The 22,026-nt window shown below is 34.0% G+C and overlaps 1 protein-coding gene across 2 annotated transcripts in view; it reads left to right on the top strand.

Annotated features, from left to right (window-relative positions):
- The window catches only part of LOC143226684 (apoptosis-resistant E3 ubiquitin protein ligase 1-like), a 32,666-nt gene extending 14,755 nt beyond the window's left edge, over positions 1 to 17,911 (top strand). The window contains exons 3-9 of one of the 2 annotated variants that reach the window (XM_076457976.1): positions 7,439 to 7,659; positions 9,846 to 10,083; positions 10,556 to 10,725; positions 14,115 to 14,283; positions 16,005 to 16,140; positions 16,701 to 16,778; positions 17,756 to 17,911. In XM_076457976.1, coding sequence (XP_076314091.1) covers positions 7,439 to 7,659; positions 9,846 to 10,083; positions 10,556 to 10,725; positions 14,115 to 14,283; positions 16,005 to 16,140; positions 16,701 to 16,707 — 941 coding nt within the window. In that variant the 3' untranslated portion in view covers positions 16,708 to 16,778; positions 17,756 to 17,911. Of the gene's footprint in view, positions 1 to 7,438; positions 7,660 to 9,845; positions 10,084 to 10,555; positions 10,726 to 14,114; positions 14,284 to 16,004; positions 16,141 to 16,700; positions 16,779 to 17,743 lie in introns of both variants that reach the window. The other variant, XM_076457975.1, reaches the window with a different exon arrangement.
- Positions 17,912 to 22,026: the final 4,115 nt, after the last annotated feature.

The raw sequence follows: 22,026 nt of genomic DNA, 5'->3' as shown, positions 1-22,026 counted from the left end.
ACATCTGTTATTTCTATGAATAGAAGATTAAAGATGGTTGAAAAGACAATTTTAAAACTTTTATGTTTTACATTTTGCATACTATATATTCTCTTAAATCATCTGTTACATCCTAATAATATTATCAAGTTGTAGTTTGCTTTTGTAAGTTCTAATTTGTTCTGTTGTCTTCCTATTATATTTCACTTTGTTAGCCATTGTTGTTGTTAGATGGATAAACATAAGTACAAATGTGCTTATTAACTCAATTGTAAAAGGGTGTTCTCATTTATATTAATGTATTTTCTATCTCAAGATGTCCAAACTTGTGGTATTATATTTCAACGAGTACCACAATGTGAGGTCATGTGCCTGCTTTCATTACCTAGTGACTGGCTATTGGTCTTGTAGCCTAGTTTCAACACATAGTGACTGACTGTTGATCTTTTTGTCTAGTTTCATTACTTAGTGACTGGCTGTTGTTCTTGTAGCCCAGTTTCATTACTTAGTGACTGACTGTTGATCTTGTAACCTAGTTTCATCACTTAGTGACTGACTGTTGATCTTGTTGCCTAGTTTCAATACTTAGTGACTGACTATCAGTCTTTTTGTCTAGTTTCATTACTTAGTGACTGACTGTTAATCTTGTAACCTAATTTCATTACTTAGTGACTGAATGTTGATCTTGTTGCCTAGTTTCAATACTTAGTGACTGACTATCAGTCTTTTTTTTAGTTTCATTACTTAGTGACTGACTGTTGACCTTGTTGCCTAGTTTCATTACTAAGTGACTGGTTGCTGATCTTGTTGCCTAATTTCCTTACTTAGTGACTGATTGTTGATTTTGTTTGGTAATTCATAGTGATTCAGTTTTCTTAAATGTATTTGTTTCTACAAATTTTCTGTTGCTATGTTGTTGTTAATATATGAAAGCTCTTCATATTGTATATCTTTACTTAGTTCAGAATTGCTGGTCTTTACGATAAGCAGTTATCCAAACCTTACAGGGTTGCTCCATTTGCACCTCGTTTCATTACTTTCTGAACCAAGTTAACTGAAAGTTAAAACTATAATATATTTTCATAATATTTGTTTGGGTTAGTAACTTTCTTCCTATGAATGACATAAACTGTTTAGTGTTTGTTGATTTGGTTGAGTACAATGTCTAGGGTGAACACTATCTGTGTTATTTTAGGGTTTCACTGACAGTATAAGGCTTTCGCATTTTAAGTCATTTGTGATGTAATGCTAAATTTGATAAAAATTAAATCATAAAACCTAAACAAAAATATATATATTCAACTTGACTCAACAATTTTGTTTTCATGTTTATAAATTCATTTATTAAAGAATTCCTCTGAAATAAAGTATTTTCTCCTCTATTGTACTTGCCTCCTCTCATGAGATTAGCTATTTTTGTTCTGTGCTGTCCTCTATATGCAATTTTTTCTTTATGCATACCAAAAGCATTGTGCTCCCCCACACCTTTCTCTTTCCCTTGCTTCTTGTCTTTATGATCTGATGCTTACCCCTAGGGTATGGATATGCTTTAGTTGGGGTATATTGTTTTGTTTTTTTATTGCTGCATGTTCAGTTTTTTTTTCCTCTCCAGAAGTGGTTAATTTTCAACTCAATTCTGATAAGTGTTTTCATCAGTTCATTCAAGTCACATTTTTTTCTGCACTCATATTTGGAGTAAACTTTCTATACTATGAATTCTAAAGATCATATTGCAGCTTTTGGGATTACAGGTCTCAGATGTGGACAACCCAATGATGGATTTATTTGCTTTATATAAAGCATTGGGAGATCAAATGTTACATAGTTCACCTTTCCCTAGCCTTCTCCTTGGCTCCTACTAAGACTTTTTATATTTGGGTTCATGCTGATCATTTAGCCTCACTGTTACATTGGGGGATTAATATTCTGTGCCCCCAAATTACTTGAGAGAGAGGCAGCCCCCACATAATGTGTCTATCATAGTTTTACATACATGGTTTCTTTGTTGTTGGGGCAACAGAGTTCATGATTCTATATTGGTTTGGGTCTGTTTACCCTCAATTTTGCATAAGATTTTCAGTAATCTCCCCTTTGACATCTTTGTCTTTGATACAGTCCCAGAATTATCAGGTTTTTGATGTCAACAGTCCATCTACATTACACTCTTACAAACACTGTAACCATTTATCTCTGTTGGATCTTTGTTAGCTTTCATGTCACCCCCCCAACAGGAACAACAAAAATCCACTGCCACTGGTTTCTTATTTACCTGTTTCCTTCCCTTCTCCTCAACCTACTATGACTGACCAGCATTTATCAGAAGCACTTTGGTAAGAGCTGTAGTATTGGTGAATTTAACCTGTTCATCATCCTTCCTGGGTTTTGTTCCCACCTTTTAGTTGTCCTCCAAAACAACTCAAGATAGCAGTTGGTAACTAACTGTTCTCACCTCAACCTCTTTATATCAGTATCCAAGTTCACCTCAAAGTCCTTCTTCCCATGAAACAGGTTTTTTTTTCCTGGGTTCTGAGTATCATCTATGGGTGTCTCTTACACTTACCTCATATGGTGCTATGACCTCTTTCTTCTCCTTCTCGTTGATATGTCACTCTTGGATTGGTTAATTAATTTCAGTCTTTCCTTTAAACTTATTTCAGCCTCTTACGTGTTTGTTCAAAATGTCATGGACTTTTTCACATCATCTCCATGTTCAAAGACTGCAATTTAATCATTATAGTCCCAGCTTAATTCTTCTAGCTCCTTTCAGACTCTTATTTGACAGCTTGGATTATCTGGTTAGTCAACATATAGAAGCCCTTTCTCTGACCCACTCACTATCTTGTTCAGTTGGAGGTCTTTTCCAATTTGAATATCTGTCATACTCTGTTTTCTCCTTCACATATTAGTTTAATGGAATTTTAGTCTGCTTCCTTTTGGCTCAGTTCTTATTGCTAGCATGATTCTGTTGCTTTTGGATATTTTATCTTCCATGACATCATTGGTCTCCCATGGTCATGCCTGTTTACAATCAATTCATAGGGTGTTTCATGAACAATAAGTAGAACCTGTGTCAGTATCATTCTTCTTCCTTCCCTACAAGATGATCTGCATTGGTGGCTGGACAATATCCACACATTGACATTCAATTCATACTTTCCTGATGGATCTACATCTTTTCATGAATGTTTCCCTTTAGCCTTTTGGTCTGGGATACTGTATGGTAATGATTTCTTTTACCAATTCTATGATAGTGGCATGTCTTCCTCAGCAAAATGTTTTGGTCATTGGATCTCTTCTGCTGGTGCCCCCGCTCACATCACATTTGCATTATTACATGACCTTTACAGGATGATTTCCATCTGGTAATAGACTGTCTTTTATTCCCCAACTGGTGATATTCCACTTGTTGAGCATTATATCTCATTTTCAAGGTTCCTTTCCATCATTTGGAGTCCCAACATGTGGATGCATTTGCTTCAGACTTATACATGAAATTTCCTCATTTATTTTTGGTTGCCTGTACTTTATCCACTGGTAATTGACCACACAAGCATCTTTAGGTGTTTCATCAATCTGCTTACTTCTTTGGGTAACTTATTCTCTTATTCACTCCTTGTTGAATCATCATGACTGCTCACTATTGACCAAATCAGCTTTAGTTCACAGGACCAAGTTGACTACTCCTCTACCCCTTGCTCCTTATCTGCTCCTCCATCCATTCTTTACTGCTCACAGGTTCTACATTTCAGTCTTCACTCTTACCTTTTGTCTGACCCTTGGTGACATGTTCTATTTTCACAGTCAAGCTGCCTCCTTGTTAGCTAGCCCCAGTCCATCCATTTTACATGGTGGCATAGCTGACGTGCGTTGCTAGCCTTTTGCACTTGGTATACTTCTAGGGGATTTCCCACTGACTGATCTACCTCAGTTCATTTGGCAGACATTCTTCAACTCTATTATCCTCACTTTTGCACTTGGTATACTTCCAGGGGATTTCCCACTGACTGATCTACCTTAGTTCATTTGGCAGACATTCTTCAACTCTATTATCCTCACTTTTGCACTTGGTATACTTCCAGGGGATTTCCCACTGACTGATCTACCTTAGTTCATTTGGCAGACATCCTTCAACTCTTTATTCTCCTCACTTTTGCACTTGGTATACTTCCAGGGGATTTCCCACTGACTGATCTACCTTAGTTCATTTGGCAGACATTCTTCAACTCTTTATTATCCTCACTTTTGCAGTTGGTATACTTCTAGGGGATTTCCCACTGACTGATCTACCTTAGTTCATTTGGCAGACATTCTTCAACTCTATTATCCTCACTTTTGCACTTGGTATACTTCCAGGGGATTTCCCACTGACTGATCTACCTCAGTTCATTTGGCAGACATTCTTCAACTCTATTATCCTCACTTTTGCACTTGGTATACTTCCAGGGGATTTCCCACTGACTGATCTACCTCAGTTCATTTGGCAGACATTCTTCAACTCTATTATCCTCACTTTTGCAGTTGGTATACTTCCAGGGGATTTCCCACTGACTGATCTACCTCAGTTCATTTGGCAGACATTCTTCAACTCTATTATCCTCACTTTTGCACTTGGTATACTTCCAGGGGATTTCCCACTGACTGATCTACCTTAGTTCATTTGGCAGACATTCTTCAACTCTATTATCCTCACTTTTGCACTTGGTATACTTCTAGGGGATTTCCCACTGACTGATCTACCTCAGTTCATTTGGCAGACATTCTTCAACTCTTTATTCTCCTCACTTTCTCAGGCAGTTTTTATCCCATGCCTTTGGTTTTTTTCCAATACAATATTGTTTGTTCTTCCCTGGTGTCCTTCCCTTCCCAGTTGGGTAATTCATGTGGTTAATCATTTCCTTACTTTATGAACCACTTCCTCATGTTTAGTATTACATTTTTAATGTATTATACATTTCTTTTTCTTATCATGTGAATGTCAAGAATCAGATTTCTTTGTCATTGTCACTTGATGTATCTTTCTCCCCTACTAGTTTTTCCTTTGCTTGGTTTCTTCATCCTCCCACCAATCTCAGGAAGGCTGTTCCTCCTTTTATCTCATCTCCCTTCTCTTTCTCATTTTTGCCCTTCACCAGATCCTAATAGGCTTATATGTCCAATCAGTGCTCTTTATTCTTTTAGAGCCCATTTTGCTACTGTCCAGTATACATGATTCTGACTCTTTATCTCATGGTAATCATCATTCCTTTTTTAATTTACCCTCTTCCTTTACTAATTGGGTCCATGATTTGGTTTGAATGTCTTATCCTACTATACCATTCTTCCTCCCAGAGTTCTTCCAGTTGGCCTTCCATTCAATCTCACATCTTTTTGTTTTCCTTGCTTCTCATCTTTGTCCTCTGATGCAAGAGATTTTTCATTCTGATATGTGGACCATTCTCTGTATGTTGATCTTCCATTCTCTACATCATATCATGGTTTCCTCTTTGTTGGAATTTCATCCACTACCTGTGACTGTTCTGCAGACTTTAATGCAACCTTAACACGTAACTTTTATATATCCATTTTTTTCAGGGACACTTCTCTGACTCTGTTGTGCATGGATTCCACTCAGTGGCAAGTGGTGCTGACCAGGTATTCTTTAAATCTAAACTGTAAGCCATGTTGACTGTCACCTTCATCCACAGAATTGCACACTCACTGTCTAGACAGGATGTTCCAAAAGTTCACTTGACAGTTATCTACCTCATGATAACTGTTTCATAAACATGTCCATTCGTCACTGCACCACCCATGAACTACATGGTTGAAACAGAAATAGATTGTTACCCTTATCTACCATGTCTTGAGTGAATAGCTTGATATGGTCTGCTTTTCAAAATAGGGTTTTGTGGTTACCTGTTATATTGTCTCTAGTAATGACATCCATCTAGACTCTCCAATGAATTGTTGAGCGGAGCATGAAAGTCCTTAACACTTTCCAAATCACTGGGAAGTTTCACCATGGAGGAATTCCACAAGAAACATATTGGAACCATTTAGTTGAGAGTATGGCAGCAGTGTTCTGCTGGTGTAGATACAATGTGACCTCTACAGCAGTGGAGCTGTTACCTTGCTCTTTGTAACATTTACAGAACCACTGGAATTGAGTCATCATCTTTTTGGCTGACATGGCCTCCTAAAGCTATTTACACAAACATGAGAGTTGAGCCTTCATCTTTTGAGATGATGTAGCCTTCCAGTTTCTTTCACACAAGTGATGGAGTTGAGCTGTTGCCTTACTGGGACACATGGCCTCCTGATGCACATTACATGCACACAGGTGCTGTACCATCACAATTACAGTTCACCCCTTTGATTGGGAGTCCTGAACTTAGCTTTGCATGGAAGTTGGTTCCCAGCATTGAGGTTTTGGATTCAAGTGAACCAATCACCATAAGTCCTCATACAAGTTGATTCCTTATGATAGACATCCTTTTCATACCACTTGACAATTCCAAGATTGAGAGATGAGTGAAGATCTTCACAACATATCTAGAAATTGATGCGAGTTTTAATCCCCAATTCTTGGGTTTGTGGTGGAGACGGTATGATTATAATCATTCTTTTATATGTGTATCAGTACCTTGCAAGGTGGTTGTGGATGTGACTGACATAAGAAATATGGTTGATAGTGCTCTAGCTGCTCCACTTCTCACAATGCCTCCTTTATATGTGTATCAGTACCTTGCAAGGTGGTTGTGGATGTGACTGACATAAGAAATATGGTTGATAGTGCTCTAGCTGCTCCACTTCTCACAATGCCTCCTTTATATGTGTATCAGTACCTTGCAAGGTGGTTGTGGATGTGGCCGACATAATAAATATGGTTGATAGTGCTCTAGCTGCTCCACTTCTCACAATATCTCCTTTGTATATCACATGCTACACAAAGGAGAAGAAGTACACCTTGATAAGAAATGCTGTGGTTCTCCTCTGATCTTCAGATTTATTTCTCCCATTGTCAGGGGTACTTCTCAGTGTGGGAATTTAGCTAATCTTGTGAGGTGAGGTAAGAACCATGTTGGAAGATATAATTTTCCTGTGCTGAAAATGTATTTCTGACAGGTACTTACCTCGTTTCATTCTACGTTTATACAGTGCTTACGTCTTCTGCCAAACTTTGAAGTGATAGTTTGGTAGAAGAGTATAAGGAGAGTCACATGCATCACATGAGAGTGTCAGTGGTCAATAGGTGATACATGATGGGTTGCTTAGAGACATATTCGAACCATCCAATTCCGACAGGAGGAGTGGAAGGCTTGTGACATAAAGAAGTTTGCATATAGAGGCCATCACCAAATTAGAATAATTTATCTTGCGAGTGGAGATAAGTACCTATTGGAAATATATTTTCAATATAGGAAAATGTAACTTTTACTACATTGTACATGTTTGTTTTTTTTTTCCTTTTTTATAACAGGTGCAATATTTTTTGTCTCTCTCTTTGTGACTGCTCTTACTCTGGTGGGCATGGCAACAACCATGTCCCAAACATTCCTTTTCTTTGATCATTCCACAACTAGAAAGTTGGGCTGCCTGGCTTATGTCACTGGCAAATATCTTGCTCCACAGAACTGTAAAGTTGAATTCTTGTGGTCAGATCCTGAGGTTGTGGGAGGTACTTTGACCTTCACTATCAAGGTAATATTTCGCTTTTAAACAGTTGTTGTTCTATTTTTATATTTTGTGATACCTTTTGTCTACTTACTGTTCTTTCTTAAATTGTGAAACATTTTTACACACTTGTCACTGACCACTTCCTTTTGGTATTATTCTTATAGAATAAGAACTCTAACTAGAAAATAATTGTCAAACAGTTCAAAGCTATTATTCCTTAATGTTTTTGGACATTTGAAACAGCTTAAGTCTAGATAAGCAAACTATCACTTCTTATCTGTTCCTAACTAATGATTTGACCTCAAGTATTATCAAACTATTCAAAGACAATTTAAGTTTTATATTTTCCCTTTAATAAGACCTGTCAGTATTATTAACACTAACTACACATTGTCTGAAAATAATTGTTAAGATAGAAATAAATTGATATTTAAGTATCTTAATGCTCTACAGTTTGGTAATGTGTATATTAATGTTGTCACTCACACTTTTGTTTGTACATGTGTATATTAGTGTTGTCACTCACACTTTTGTTTGTACATGTGTATATTAGTGTTGTCGCTCACACTTTTGTTTGTACATGTGTATATTAGTGTTGTCGCTCACACTTTTGTTTGTACATGTGTATATTAGTGTTATCGCTCACACTTTTGTTTGTACATGTGTATATTAGTGTTGTCGCTCACACTTTTGTTTGTACATGTGTATATTAGTGTTGTCGCTCACACTTTTGTTTGTACTTGCGTATATCAGTGTTGTTGCTCACACTTCTGTTTGTATATGTGTATATCAGTGTTGTTGCTCACACTTTTGTTTGTACTTGCGTATATCAGTGTTGTTGCTCACACTTCTGTTTGTATATGTGTATATCAGTGTTGTTGCTCACACTTCTGTTTGTACTTGAGTATATCAATGTTGTTGCTCACACTTCTGTTTGTACATGTGTATATCAGTGTTGTTGCTCACACTTCTGTTTGTACTTGCATATATCAGTGTTGTTGCTCACACTTCTGTTTGTACATGTGTATATCAGTGTTGTTGCTCACACTTCTGTTTGTGCATGTGTATATCAGTGTTGTTGCTCACACTTCTGTTTGTACATGTGTATATCAGTGTTGTTGCTCACACTTTTGTTTATACTTGTGTATATTAGTGTTGTTGCTCATGCTATATTTTAAATACTTGTCTTGTGTAACTCTGTTTGTAGTAACAGTGTGTAATGTAATACTCTTTCTTACTGAAACTTTGAATTGCTACATGTTTGGATTAGGTATTATTCTAGATTCTACAGGGTGTTCAGAAAGTCACTGTGCAGTTTTGTAACCATATTTTATTCAGTCTGTTCCAAGCCAGCAACTGAGAGCGGTGTTTAGAAACAAAATAAGGATCCAGACGTGTATTGATGCCAACGGGGGTCACTTTCAACATTGTTTATAATTATCATTCATATTTACCTCCTGTATTTTATATTGAAACATGTCTGTTAATAAATATGTAAGTCCACAGTGACTTTCCAAACACCCTGCATATTTCTTAGAAACTGTAAATTCTATGATGTTGCATGTTATCTGCTCTAATTTTATCTTTCTGTGTGCATGCATATATATATGTGTGTGTGGTTTACAAATACAGTGTAACCCCTCTAAACAGCCACCCCTCAGATTCAGTCACCCCTTGAAAGCGGTCATTCAATCACAGTCCCTTTTTTGTTTACATAATCCCTAATTATATACAGTGGAACCCCTCTAACCAGGCCAGTTTGTCTCAGTCCCAAAGGTGGCTGCTTTAGAGGGGTTCCACTGTACACAGAATGATAAGTAATGAAAGTTATAAATAAAGTGTTAAGACTTATTTTTACATTTTCATATTTCTTTTACATTTTCTTCACTTTATTGACTTCTGTAATATACTTGAGCATACATACTGTAAGTATTCAGTGGCATTATCAGTATTTTTGTCAATGTAAAAACTACTAAATAGTAATTTTCCAAAGATATCTGAGGATATTTTATCAGAAGATTCAAGTTTTTGAATTAATGTTATTTTTGTATAATTTTTACAGATAAATTATATTAAACTTTGATAAGTGTTATACTGATGGTCTTGCTGGCAGTATTCCTTGGTTAATATTTTTACTACATATCTTTCATTCAGGTATATTTGTCATAGAAGGATGTACCTTATCATCTGTTTTATATTTTTGTTAACAGTTTTTTCAGCGTAATGGACGAGCATATCCCATCTGTAATGAAGATAACCTTCTTGTGGAAATAACACAAGGGACTAATAAAATAGCTTGCAGCATAGAACTTGGAGGTCAGGATCCCAGTGATGCAAACAAGGCTTGCGTTCAGTTTAGTGTGCGGCATGCGGGAGAATATAAGATATCAGTACTGTTAGGTGTTGTACATATCCGTGGAAGTCCATTCGTAAAACACTTTCTACCAGGTACAAGCTAGTTTTGTTTCAGGATCAACTGCATGCTAGTTATCTTAATATCAGAGACATTCTTTAAATGTTAAAACTTGCATATAAACTTGTTCAGCAAGAATCAGAACCAGCTAATAATTGCAGGATATTTCATTAAGATTCGAATATATTTTACCAATAAAAAAAAAAAAAAAGAGAGAGAGAGCAAGATAAACCTCGTACAAGATTTAAGAAGTTTTTCATTACCAGGAGAAATGATTTTAAGGTGTATGCAACACTGTGGTGTAAAATATTAAAATTACTAGTCTATTAGGAACTGTTTAACTTTTGATGAACTGAAGGGGACCTCTCCTAAGTTCCAGAAGAATTGGGTCAGTCTTTAAGACCCAGTTTTAATAATTTTCAAAATTAAGTAAATCAACCAGAATTTTGGATACTATATATTAATAGTCAAGTAAGTATGTTTGAATTAATGTTTAACCATTTATAGGTCCACCAGAACCACAAAAGACAGGGTTCATACACCATTGTTCTACAGTTGTATGTACAGAAGGATTACCTTACCAGCTTTTTATTGAACTGAGAGATCAGTACAATAACTTGTGTATTGTGGAAGCTTCTGCTGATCCCAGTGATGAGTTTAGTGTAGACATTGTTGAAGTAAGTATTCTTGGACATGATTCTAGTGATGAGTGTATTGTAGACATTGTTGAAGTATTCTTGGATATGATTCTAGTGACAAGTGTATTGTAGACATTGTTGAAGTAAGTATTCTTGGACATGATTCTAGTGATGAGTGTATTGTAGACATTGTTGAAGTATTCTTGGATATGATTCTAGTGACAAGTGTATTGTAGACATTGTTGAAGTAAGTATTCTTGGACATGATTCTAGTGATGAGTGTACTGTAGACATTGCTGAAGTAAGTATTATGGATATAATTATAGTGATGAGTGTAGTGTAAACATTGTTGAAGTAAGTATTATTGGATATGATTCTAGTGATGAGTGTATTGTAGACATTATTGAAGTAAGTTTTATTGGATATGATTCTAGTGATGAGTGTATTGTAGACATTATTGAAGTAAGTATTATTGGATATGATTCTAGTGATGAGTGTATTGTAGACATTATTGAAGTAAGTTTTATTGAATATGATTCTAGTGATGAGTGTAGTGTAGACATTGTTGAAGTAAGTATTATTGATATGATTCTAGTGATGAGTGTATTGTAGACATTGCTGAAGCAAGTATTATTGATATGATTCTAGTGATGAGTGTATTGTAGACATTGTTGAAGTAAGTATTATTGGATATGATTCTAGTGATGAGTGTATTGTAGACATTGTTGAAGTATTCTTGATATGATTCTAGTGACAAGTGTATTGTAGACATTGTTGAAGTAAGTATTCTTGGACATGATTCTAGTGATGAGTGTATTGTAGACATTGTTGAAGTATTCTTGGATTTGATTCTAGTGATGAGTGTATTGTAGACATTGTTGACGTATTCTTGATGTGATTCTAAAGTGACAAGTGTATTGCAGACATTGCTGAAGTAAGCATTATGGATATAATTATAGTGATGAGTGTAGTGCAAACATTGCTGAAGCAAGTATTATTGGATATGATTCAGTGTGATGAGTGTATTGTGAGACACTGTTGAAGTAAGCATTATTGGATATGATTCTAGTGACAAGTGTATTGTAGATTATTGGTTGAAGCAAGTATTATTGATATGATCTCTAGTGATGAGTGTATTGTAGACATTATTGAAGCAAGTTTTATTGATATGATTCTAGTGATGAGTGTAGTGTAGACATTGCTGAAGCAAGTATTATTGATATGATCTCAGTGACAAGTGTATTGCAGACATTGCTGAAGCAAGTATTATGGATATAATTATAGTGATGAGTGTAGTGTAAACATTGTTGAAGTAAGCATTATTGACATGATCCAGTGATGAGTTTAGTGTAGACATTGTTGAAGTAAGCATTCCTTGGACATGATCTCTAGTGATGAGTGTATTGCAGACATTGCTGAAGTATTCTTGATTTGATCTCTAGTGATGAGTGTATTGTGACATTGCTGACGATTCTTGGATGTGATTCTAGTGACAAGTGTATTGTAGACACTTGCTGAAGTAAGTATTATGGATATAATTATAGTGATGAGTGTAGTGCAAAACATTGCTGAAGCAAGTATTACTGGATATGATCTCTAGTGATGAGTGTATTGCAGACATTATTGAAGCAAGTTTTATTGGATATGATCCCAGTGATGAGTGTAGTGCAGACATTGCTTGAAGCAAGCATTATTGATATGATCTCTAGTGACAAGTGTATTGCAGACATTGGTTGAAGCAAGCATTATTGATATGATCCTAGTGATGAGTGTACAGGGACATTGTTGAAGCAAGCATTATTGGATACGATCCTAGTGATGAGTGTATTGTAGACATTGCTGAAGCAAGCCTTTACTGGATATGATCTCAGTGATGAGTGTACAGACATTGTTGAAGCAAGCATTATTGGATATGATTCTAGTGATGAGTGTACTGGTGACATTGTTGAAGCAAGCATTACTGGATATGATCTCTAGTGATGAGTGTATTGCAGACACTGTTGAAGTAAGTATTATTGATATGATTCTAGTGATGAGTGTATTGTAGACATTGTTGAAGCAAGTATTATTGATATGATTCTAGTGATGAGTGTAGTGTAGACATTATTGAAGTAAGTATTATTGGATATGATTCTAGTGATGAGTGTATTGTAGACATTGTTGAAGTAAGTATTATTGGATATGATTCTAGTGATGAGTGTATTGTAGACATTGTTGAAGTGGGTATTATTGAACATTATTCTGGTGATGAGTGTAGACATTGTTGAAGTGGGTGTTACTGGATATGATTTGCATAATAAGTTTTGTACAGATGCTGTTGAAGTGACTTTTGTGTCTCGCCAGTAATAATTATAGTATAGATATTGTTATCCTGACTGTTGTCTGTCCAGTGATAAGTACAGGGTAAACTTTGTTGAAATGAATGTTGGGTCTCAACCGAGTAATATACACATTACCAAAATGAAAACTGAATAAATCCAGTTAGGAAAATAATAAATATATTTTTAATTCATATTCAATGTGATTTTTGTGAGTAGATTTTTGTGGGCATGGTTGAAATGAGTAGTGGCAGTAATTGTAACAAGAAGTGTAGTGTAAATTTTGTGAAAATAAGCGTTGGATATATTTTAATATAACATAAGCACTGCTGAAGTGTTTATTAGGTGTGAATCCATGAAATAATCTAGTTAGGCATTAACAAAGTGAAGACTGCATCTAATCCTGTTAAACATTGTAGTTAGAAGTTAACCATTATTAAACTGAATGGTGTATTTGGTCCCATTGAATAGCATAGTTGGATATTGTTGAAATGAATAGTGAATTTGATCCAATTGAATGATGCAGTTAGATATTAATGAAATGAGAAGCGTATCTAATCCTATTAAATAGTTTAGTAGACATTATTGAAGTGAATGGTGTATCTGATGTCAGTGATGAGAGAAGTTAAACATTATTGAAGTGAACAGTTGATGTAATGTTAGATATGAGTGTTGTACAGTCAACATATGACATAATACATAAGAACATTGTTGTAATGGTGTTAATTATTTTATATATTTTTCCAAAATAATGTGTTTTTTAATAACGTGATTTATATTTTGAAGTGCTATTTTCTAATTTTTTGTGTTCATTGATGCTTGAGTCATCATCATTTGTATCTTTGAATATTTAAAAGAATAAAAATATAAAGTAATGGAGGCACTTACATATTAAATATTTATTAACAATTCCTTTGTTCACTACTGGAAAGATCACCAAGAGACTAAATAATGTTTTTAGCCTAGAAAGTTGTAATTGTATTTCAATATAATTTTTCTTCCTCATTTATCAGACATTCAGAGTTTCAGTAGAAAATTAAGTACTTTAAACGTTATAAAATGTTTAATTACTTAGAACACAGATATTAAAGTGTTTTTAATGTCTTGCAGACTAATACAGGCCGACCTATACATGCACCTTTCCGATGGGAATGTCATCCCCACTCTTCAAGAATAGGATTGATTTTGAAACTCGATAAAGAAGGGTGTTACCGAGCCACGGTGTCTTATTGTGGGGCTGCTTTACGAAACGGAGACTTTCACATTATCGTTTTGAATCGTAAGCATTTTGTTCTTTAAAATGTGTTTCAGTTTCAGATAATTTGTCATGATATTTTGGTTTATTGTCATGAACTGTTTTATACTACAAGAAGTTCTATTGCTACTGGACTTTTCAAAAACTGCTTTTAAATAGTTTTCTTTCTGGTTTTTGCAAGAAATTCAAGATAATACCCTGTGGCAGTGTTCTAAATTATTGAACTTGCCATTATAGATTAATAACAGCATGAACGACACAGAGATATTTTATATGTCATAAATACTAAGGTGAAGGAGTTTCATATTGAGTACAGAAATGCATAAGCATATGGTTGTGGCTACAACAGAAACTATATGGAAGTCTTAGAGAGCAAAGAACCAATTTTTAGGCCAGGTTCACCCAATGATCTTTTACTGTCTTCAATACTTGAATATTTATCTAGATGCAAATTTGCTATGATTTAATCCACCAGCCAGCTACTGGTTACAGTCATGTATATTCTACAAGTCTGCTACTGGTTACAGTCATGTATATTCTACAAGTCTGCTACTGGTTAAAATCGTGTATATTCTACAAGTCTGCTACTGGTTACAATCGTGTATATTCTACAAGTCTGCTACTAGTTACAGTCATGTATATTCTACAAGTCTGCTACTGGTTACAGTCATGTATATTCTATAAGTCTGCTACTGGTTACAGTCATGTATATTCTATAAGTCTGCTACTGGTCACAATCATGAATATTCTACAAGTCTGCTACTGGTTACAATCATGTATATTCTACAAGTCTGCTATTGGTTACAATCGTGTATATTCTACAAGTCTGCTACTGGTTACAATCATGTATATTCTACAAGTCTGCTACTGGTTACAATCGTGTATATTCTACAAGTCTGTTACTGGTTACAGTCATGTATATTCTACAAGTCTGCTACTGGTTACAATCATGAATATTCCAGAAGTCTGCTACTGGTTACAATCGTGTATATTCTACAAGTCTGCTACTGGTTACAATCATGTATATTCTACAAGTCTGCTACTGGTTACAATCGTGTATATTCTACAAGTCTGCTACTGGTTACAATCGTGTATATTCTACAAGTCTGCTACTGGTTACAATCATGAATATTCTACAAGTCTGCTACTGGTTACAGTCATGTATATTCTACAAGTCTGCTACTGGTTACAATCGTGTATATTCTACAAGTCTGCTACTGGTTACAATCATGTATATTCTACAAGTCTGCTACTGGTTACAATCATGTATATTCTACAAGTCTGCTACTGGTTACAGTCATGTATATTCTACAAGTCTGCTACTAGTTAGTCATGTATATTCTACAAGTCTGCTACTGGTTACAATCGTGTATATTCTACAAGTCTGCTACTGGTCACAATCATGAATATTCTACAAGTCTGCTACTGGTGATAAATGAGCATCCTTCAGCATGAAAGAAATGCTTATGAATAACGTGAAAACTTCATCACTGTCAAAATTTTTTTCTACCATCCATGTTTATGGTAGTCATACAATAAGTAATGTTTACAAAAGATTTGTTTCTTGTTTTTGTTAACAATAATTGTTCACATTATGTGTACTTTACTTCTATAAAAACCCAGAACTTTTCTTATACACTTGTTATTAGTAAGCTTTAATAATTTTTTACACTTACTTATGTGTGTATCGTTTACAAATAAGTTAAATTTCACTGTTACAACAGTTAGTTCCTGTACATTTATAGGTGGTGATGCAAGCTTAGTCCAAAAGAATGTTGCTAAAAAGAGCCACAACATTTGGTACGAAGCCCGACTCATTGCTGTAGATGGTCAATGCACTCACCAAAGGCCAAGAAAGTATACTGTTATATTTCCCCCAAGGTAAGCCTGATTATAGTAATTAATCTACCTGTATGTTTTTGGTAATGAACACATTGTTGTATTTGTAGTTGTATTAGAAAACTCAGAAAAACAGAATTTTCTTTAACTTAACAGCAAAAAGTTTTTGTAACATTTTTGAAATATGACAAATAAGCTGTATTACACCAAAATTACACATTATAAAGTTTATTAAAATATTTCTGTGCCAACCATGACCTAGTAGGACATGTCAGATTTAGGTACTAGAGAACCCATTACTTTCTACCTTATTCTTGCAAAACTGTACTTTGTGTATTGAGGTGATGAGTGGTCTGTTGTAGAAAAGACTGTTCAAATCCCTCTATTTGGTTAAGGTAGCCCTAGAATTGATGGTGGATGTTTTGTATCAGTTACTGTCCCTCTCTTGTATTAGTTCACAATTAGAGATTGGTAGAATTGGTGGCCCTTATGTGGGTTTTTGAAATTATCTAAAAAACACATAAAATATTAGACTGTTAGAAACCTTACATGATATTTACCAAGTGTAACAAAATTACTAGGAGGTTTATTCTAATTTTCAGCAACTAACTATCAGAGAGTTCATGCTGAAATTTATTCCAAAACGTTTCACAACATTCCGTCTCTGTCCATCTACAAAGGTAAGAAGGAATTTGTTGGGATTTGTTTATATTTAAAATATAAGACTTGAGATTAGTTTCTGGTAATACCAAACATGATACACTGTGTGTATGGAGTGTTAATTTTTCTAAATTCTGGTAACATATTTTATTAAGTAATGTGCAGGTATACAGTAAAAAAATGTACTGAAACCTACAAATAGGTTTAGGTAAAAAGTTTGGAAGTTGCTGAATTTTGTTATTCTTGTCTAAGACATTAAACATTGGTTAATCGTTATTAGAAAAGAATACAAGTGAGGTTTCTAAAAAGCGATGTTTCAACTAGCTCAGTATGATTGTAACACCAGGTAGAACTGTTTAATTTAAATTGGAAAGTGATGTGTAACCTTTATTGAGTGACGTAATTGTAAAGGTGCTTAATATTAGCCTCTGATGAGAGCAAGTGATCAACTTAGAGCCAAACTCAACAACATTTTGGTAATGAGTGTAGCTAATTAAAAATTTATTTTCTTATGTTCCCACTTATAAAATTTGAATGCATTATTCAGTTTGCTGGGTACCTTGTTCTTAAGAATATTTTTTTGTCATAAACCCACTAACACATCAAGAGATTTAGGTTAGTCCTAAATAACGCGTATTAATGTACTTTTTGAAGTGACACAGTTTACTATACACAATTTAATTGTTGCACTGTAAGCCTGATTAGGCTAAATTAGGAAGTTATTGGCCAATAAAAGGAATTCAAAGTAAGTGGCATGAGTTGTAGAAACGTGTTTCAAAATCTCAAATTTTCTTCTTCATTGTTACCTTTTAGTTATGTTTAGAATGAAAAGTGTGCTGCTGTGTTTGTTAGCGTTATCTTAGTGTGCAGATTTCTGAAGACCGAAAGTGCACTAATAATATTGAAAGTGTATTTGATGTCCGCGGTGGTAGGAAATATCTATTATGATGCTACAGTTCTGATTACTTTAAATCTTTTTCATTAGTTTCAATTCCAGAGTGCAAACAACAAACAAGAGAGTCATGTATTAGTGATTGATGATGGTTGCCAGCCACAGGTGGAGCTAGTGTCTGCTGAGAGAAATGTGATTGCAGCCACTTTTACTCAGTTTCTTCTGAAAAACATTGGTGGGCAAGCAGAAGTATTCTTGTCATATATGAATTTTTAACACAAACTACAGTACACATCTTCATAAAGTAATATGCACACACACACTTCATGCCAAATGTTTAATCTTTATGTATGTATAATTTTTATGATAATGTTGTAATGTGTTATTTAATTAAGTAGGCATTTTTGTTTTGAAATTATTTATTGAAAATAATGCAAGTTCCATGTAATAGTAACAATTTTATTAATTTTTACTGTATCACTTGTAACAGGCTACTATCATTTTTGCACAGTTGTAGGCCTTAATTTACATATAACATTTTCACTTTCAACAGTATGTTTGTTTTAGTGCAAAGCCATACGAGGCTATCCCCTGTGTCCACTGTGGGAAATTGAACCCTGGATTTTAGTGTTGTAGGTCTGTAGACTTACTACTGCCCTACCAAAGAACCATTTTAAATATAAACTTACTTACTAATGTACTATTACTATCGCACAAATAAGTGTACAGTTTCACAACTACTTGGTAGAGTAACTGAATATATGTGATAACTAACACTGCTTTTAATAATTCACTAACTTCTCAGTCATTGACTGACTAAAAAAAGAAAACTGTACTGATTCTAGAATTATTGGTATATTGTTCTAGATGTTTCACAAAGTCTCTTGATCATCAACATTCTAGGACTACTTTTATAAGCTTTGTAAATTTAACATCATCATGATGTTAGCAGCTCCCTCTAGTGAAAATTTTAATTAAAACATTGAAAGTATAGTACACAATATATGTTAATAAAATCAGTAACAGTACTGTTTTACATTTCAGACGTTTTAACTGTTACTGAACTGTAGAAAACATCAAAGCACCTATGCACAGTCTTGCTGAGTAAAACGTTTCTAGGAAGTTGTGATGTTCCATTTTTTAATGGCTAAAACTCTGAAATTCTTTGTTAATTAAACTTAAAATGTATGTTAACCCTTTATACAGTTTTGTTCCATTTACATATGCAAGTTTAGAATGTGTTCCTAAAAAGATATATTACCATATAAACCTGTGTTTTTTTATTTAGGAGGGATGCAAGTTTAGAATGTGTTTCTAAAGAGATATATTACCATATAAACCTGTGTTTTTTCATTTAGGAGGGATGCAAGTTTAGAATGTGTTTCTAAAGAGATATATTACCATATAAACCTGTGTTTTTCATTTAGGAGGATGCAAGTTTAGAATGTGTTCCTAAAGAGATATATTACCATATAAACCTGTGTTTTTTTTCATTTAGGAGGGATGCAAGTTTAGAATGTGTTTCTAAAGAGATATATTACCATATAAACCTGTGTTTTTTTTCATTTAGAGGGATGCAATGTTTAGAATGTGTTTCTAAAGAGATATATTACCATATAAACCTGTGTTTTTTCATTTTAGAGGGATGCAAGTTTAGAATGTGTTCCTAAAGAGATATATTACCATATAAACCCGTGTTTTTCATTTAGGAGGGATGCAAGTTTAGAATGTGTTCCTAAAGAGATATATTACCATATAAACCTGTGTTTTCTCATTTAGGAGGGATGCAAGTTTAGAATGTGTTTCTAAAGAGATATATTACCATATAAACCTGTGTTTTTTCATTTAGAGGGATGCAAGTTTAGAATGTGTTCCTAAAGAGATATATTACCATATAAACCTGTGTTTTTTTCATTTAGAGGGATGCAAGTTTAGAATGTGTTTCTAAAGAGATATATTACCATATAAACCTGTGTTTTTTTCATTTAGGAGGGATGCAAGTTTAGAATGTGTTCCTAAAGAGATATATTACCATATAAACCTGTGTTTTTTCATTTAGGAGGGATGCAAGTTTAGAATGTGTTCCTAAAGAGATATATTACCATATAAACCTGTGTTTTTTCATTTAGGAGGGATGCAAGTTTAGAATGTGTTTCTAAAGATATATATTACCATATAAACCTGTGTTTTTTCATTTAGGAGGGATGCAAGTTTAGAATGTGTTTCTAAAGAGATATATTACCATATAAACCTGTGTTTTTTCATTTAGGAGGGATGCAAGTTTAGAATGTGTTCCTAAAGAGATATATTACCATATAAAACCTTGTTTTTTCATTTAGGAGGGATGCAAGTTTAGAATGTGTTCTAAAGAGATATATTACCATATAAACCTGTGTTTTTCATTTAGGAGGGATGCAAGTTTAGAATGTGTTCTCTAAAGAGATATATTACCATATAAACCTGTGTTTTTTTTCATTTAGGAGGGATGCAAGTTTAGAATGTGTTCCTAAAGAGATATATTACCATATAAACCGTGTGTTTTTTCATTTAGAGGGATGCAAGTTTAGAATGTGTTTCTAAAGAGATATATTACCATAAAACCTGTGTTTTTTCATTTAGAGGGATGCAAGTTTAGAATGTGTTTCTAAAGAGATATATTACCATATAAACCCGTGTTTTTTCATTTAGAGGGATGCAAGTTTGAGAATGTGTTCCTAAAGAGATATATTACCATATAAACCCTGTGTTTTTTTCATTTAGAGGGATGCAAGTTTAGAATGTGTTCCTAAAGAGATATATATTACCATATAAACCTGTGTTTTTCATTTAGGAGGGATGCAAATTTAGAATGTGTTCCTAAAGAGATATATTACCATATAAACCTGTGTTTTTCTTTTTCATTTAGAGGGATGCAAGTTTAGAATGTGTTCCTAAAGAGATATATTACCATATAAACCTGTGTTTTCCATTTAGGAGGGATGCAAGTTTAGAATGTGTTTCTAAAGAGATATATTACCATATAAACCCTGTGTTTTTTCATTTAGGAGGGGATGCAAGTTTAGAATGTGTTTCTAAAGAGATATATTACCATATAAACCTGTGTTTTTTCATTTAGGAGGGATGCAAGTTTAGAATGTCTTCCTAAAGAGATATATTACCATATAAACCTGTGTTTTTCATTTAGAGGGATGCAAGTTTAGAATGTGTTCCTAAAGAGATATATTACCATATAAACCTGTGTTTTTTTCATTTAGGAGGGATGCAAGTTTAGAATGTGTTTAAAGAGATATATTACCATATAAACCTGTGTTTTTTTCATTTAGGAGGGATGCAAGTTTAGAATGTGTTCCTAAAGAGATATATTACCACATATAAACCTGTGTTTTTTTTCATTTAGGAGGGATGCAAGTTTAGAATGTGTTCCTAAAGAGATATATTACCATATAAACCTGTGTTTTTTTCATTTAGGAGGGATGCAAGTTTAGAATGTGTTTCAAAGATATATATTACTATATAAACCTGTGTTTTTTTCATTTAGAGGATGCAAGTTTAGAATGTGTTTCTAAAGAGATATATTACCATATAAACCGTGTTTTTCATTTTAGAGGGATGCAAGTTTAGAATGTGTTCCTAAAGAGATATATTACCATATAAACCTGTGTTTTTTCATTGTGGAGGGATGCAAGTTTAGAATGTGTTCCTAAAGAGATATATTACCAACCTGTGTTTTTCATTTAGAGGGATGCAAGTTTAGAATGTGTTCCTAAAGAGATATATTACCATATAAACCTGTGTTTTTCATTTAGGAGGGATGCAAGTTTAGAATGTGTTCCTAAAGAGATATATTACCATATAAACCTGTGTTTTTTCATTTAGGAGGGATGCAAGTTTAGAATGTGTTTCTAAAGAGATATATTACCATATAAACCTGTGTTTTTTCATTTAGAGGGATGCAAGTTTAGAATGTGTTTCTAAAGAGATTATATTACCATATAAACCTGTGTTTTTTTCATTAATATCAGGAGGGGATGCAAGTTTAGAATGTGTTCCTAAAGAGATATATTACCATATAAACCCTGTTTTTTTTCATTTAGGAGGGATGCAAGTTTAGAATGTGTTCCTAAAGAGATATATTACCATATAAACCTGTGTTTTTTTCATTTAGGAGGGATGCAGTTTAGAATGTGTTCCTAAAGAGATATATTACCATATAAACCTGTGTTTTTCATTTAGGAGGGATGCAAGTTTAGAATATGTTCCTAAAGAGATATATATTACCATATAAACCTGTGTTTTTTTTCATTTAGGAGGGATGCAAGTTTAGAATATGTTTCTAAAGACATATATTACCATATAAACCTGTGTTTTTTCATTTA

Source organism: Tachypleus tridentatus, chromosome 9 (genome assembly GCF_004210375.1).
Source record: "Tachypleus tridentatus isolate NWPU-2018 chromosome 9, ASM421037v1, whole genome shotgun sequence".
In the NCBI taxonomy this organism is placed as follows: domain Eukaryota; kingdom Metazoa; phylum Arthropoda; class Merostomata; order Xiphosura; family Limulidae; genus Tachypleus; species Tachypleus tridentatus.
This window is presented reverse-complemented; position numbering and strand designations above follow the sequence as displayed.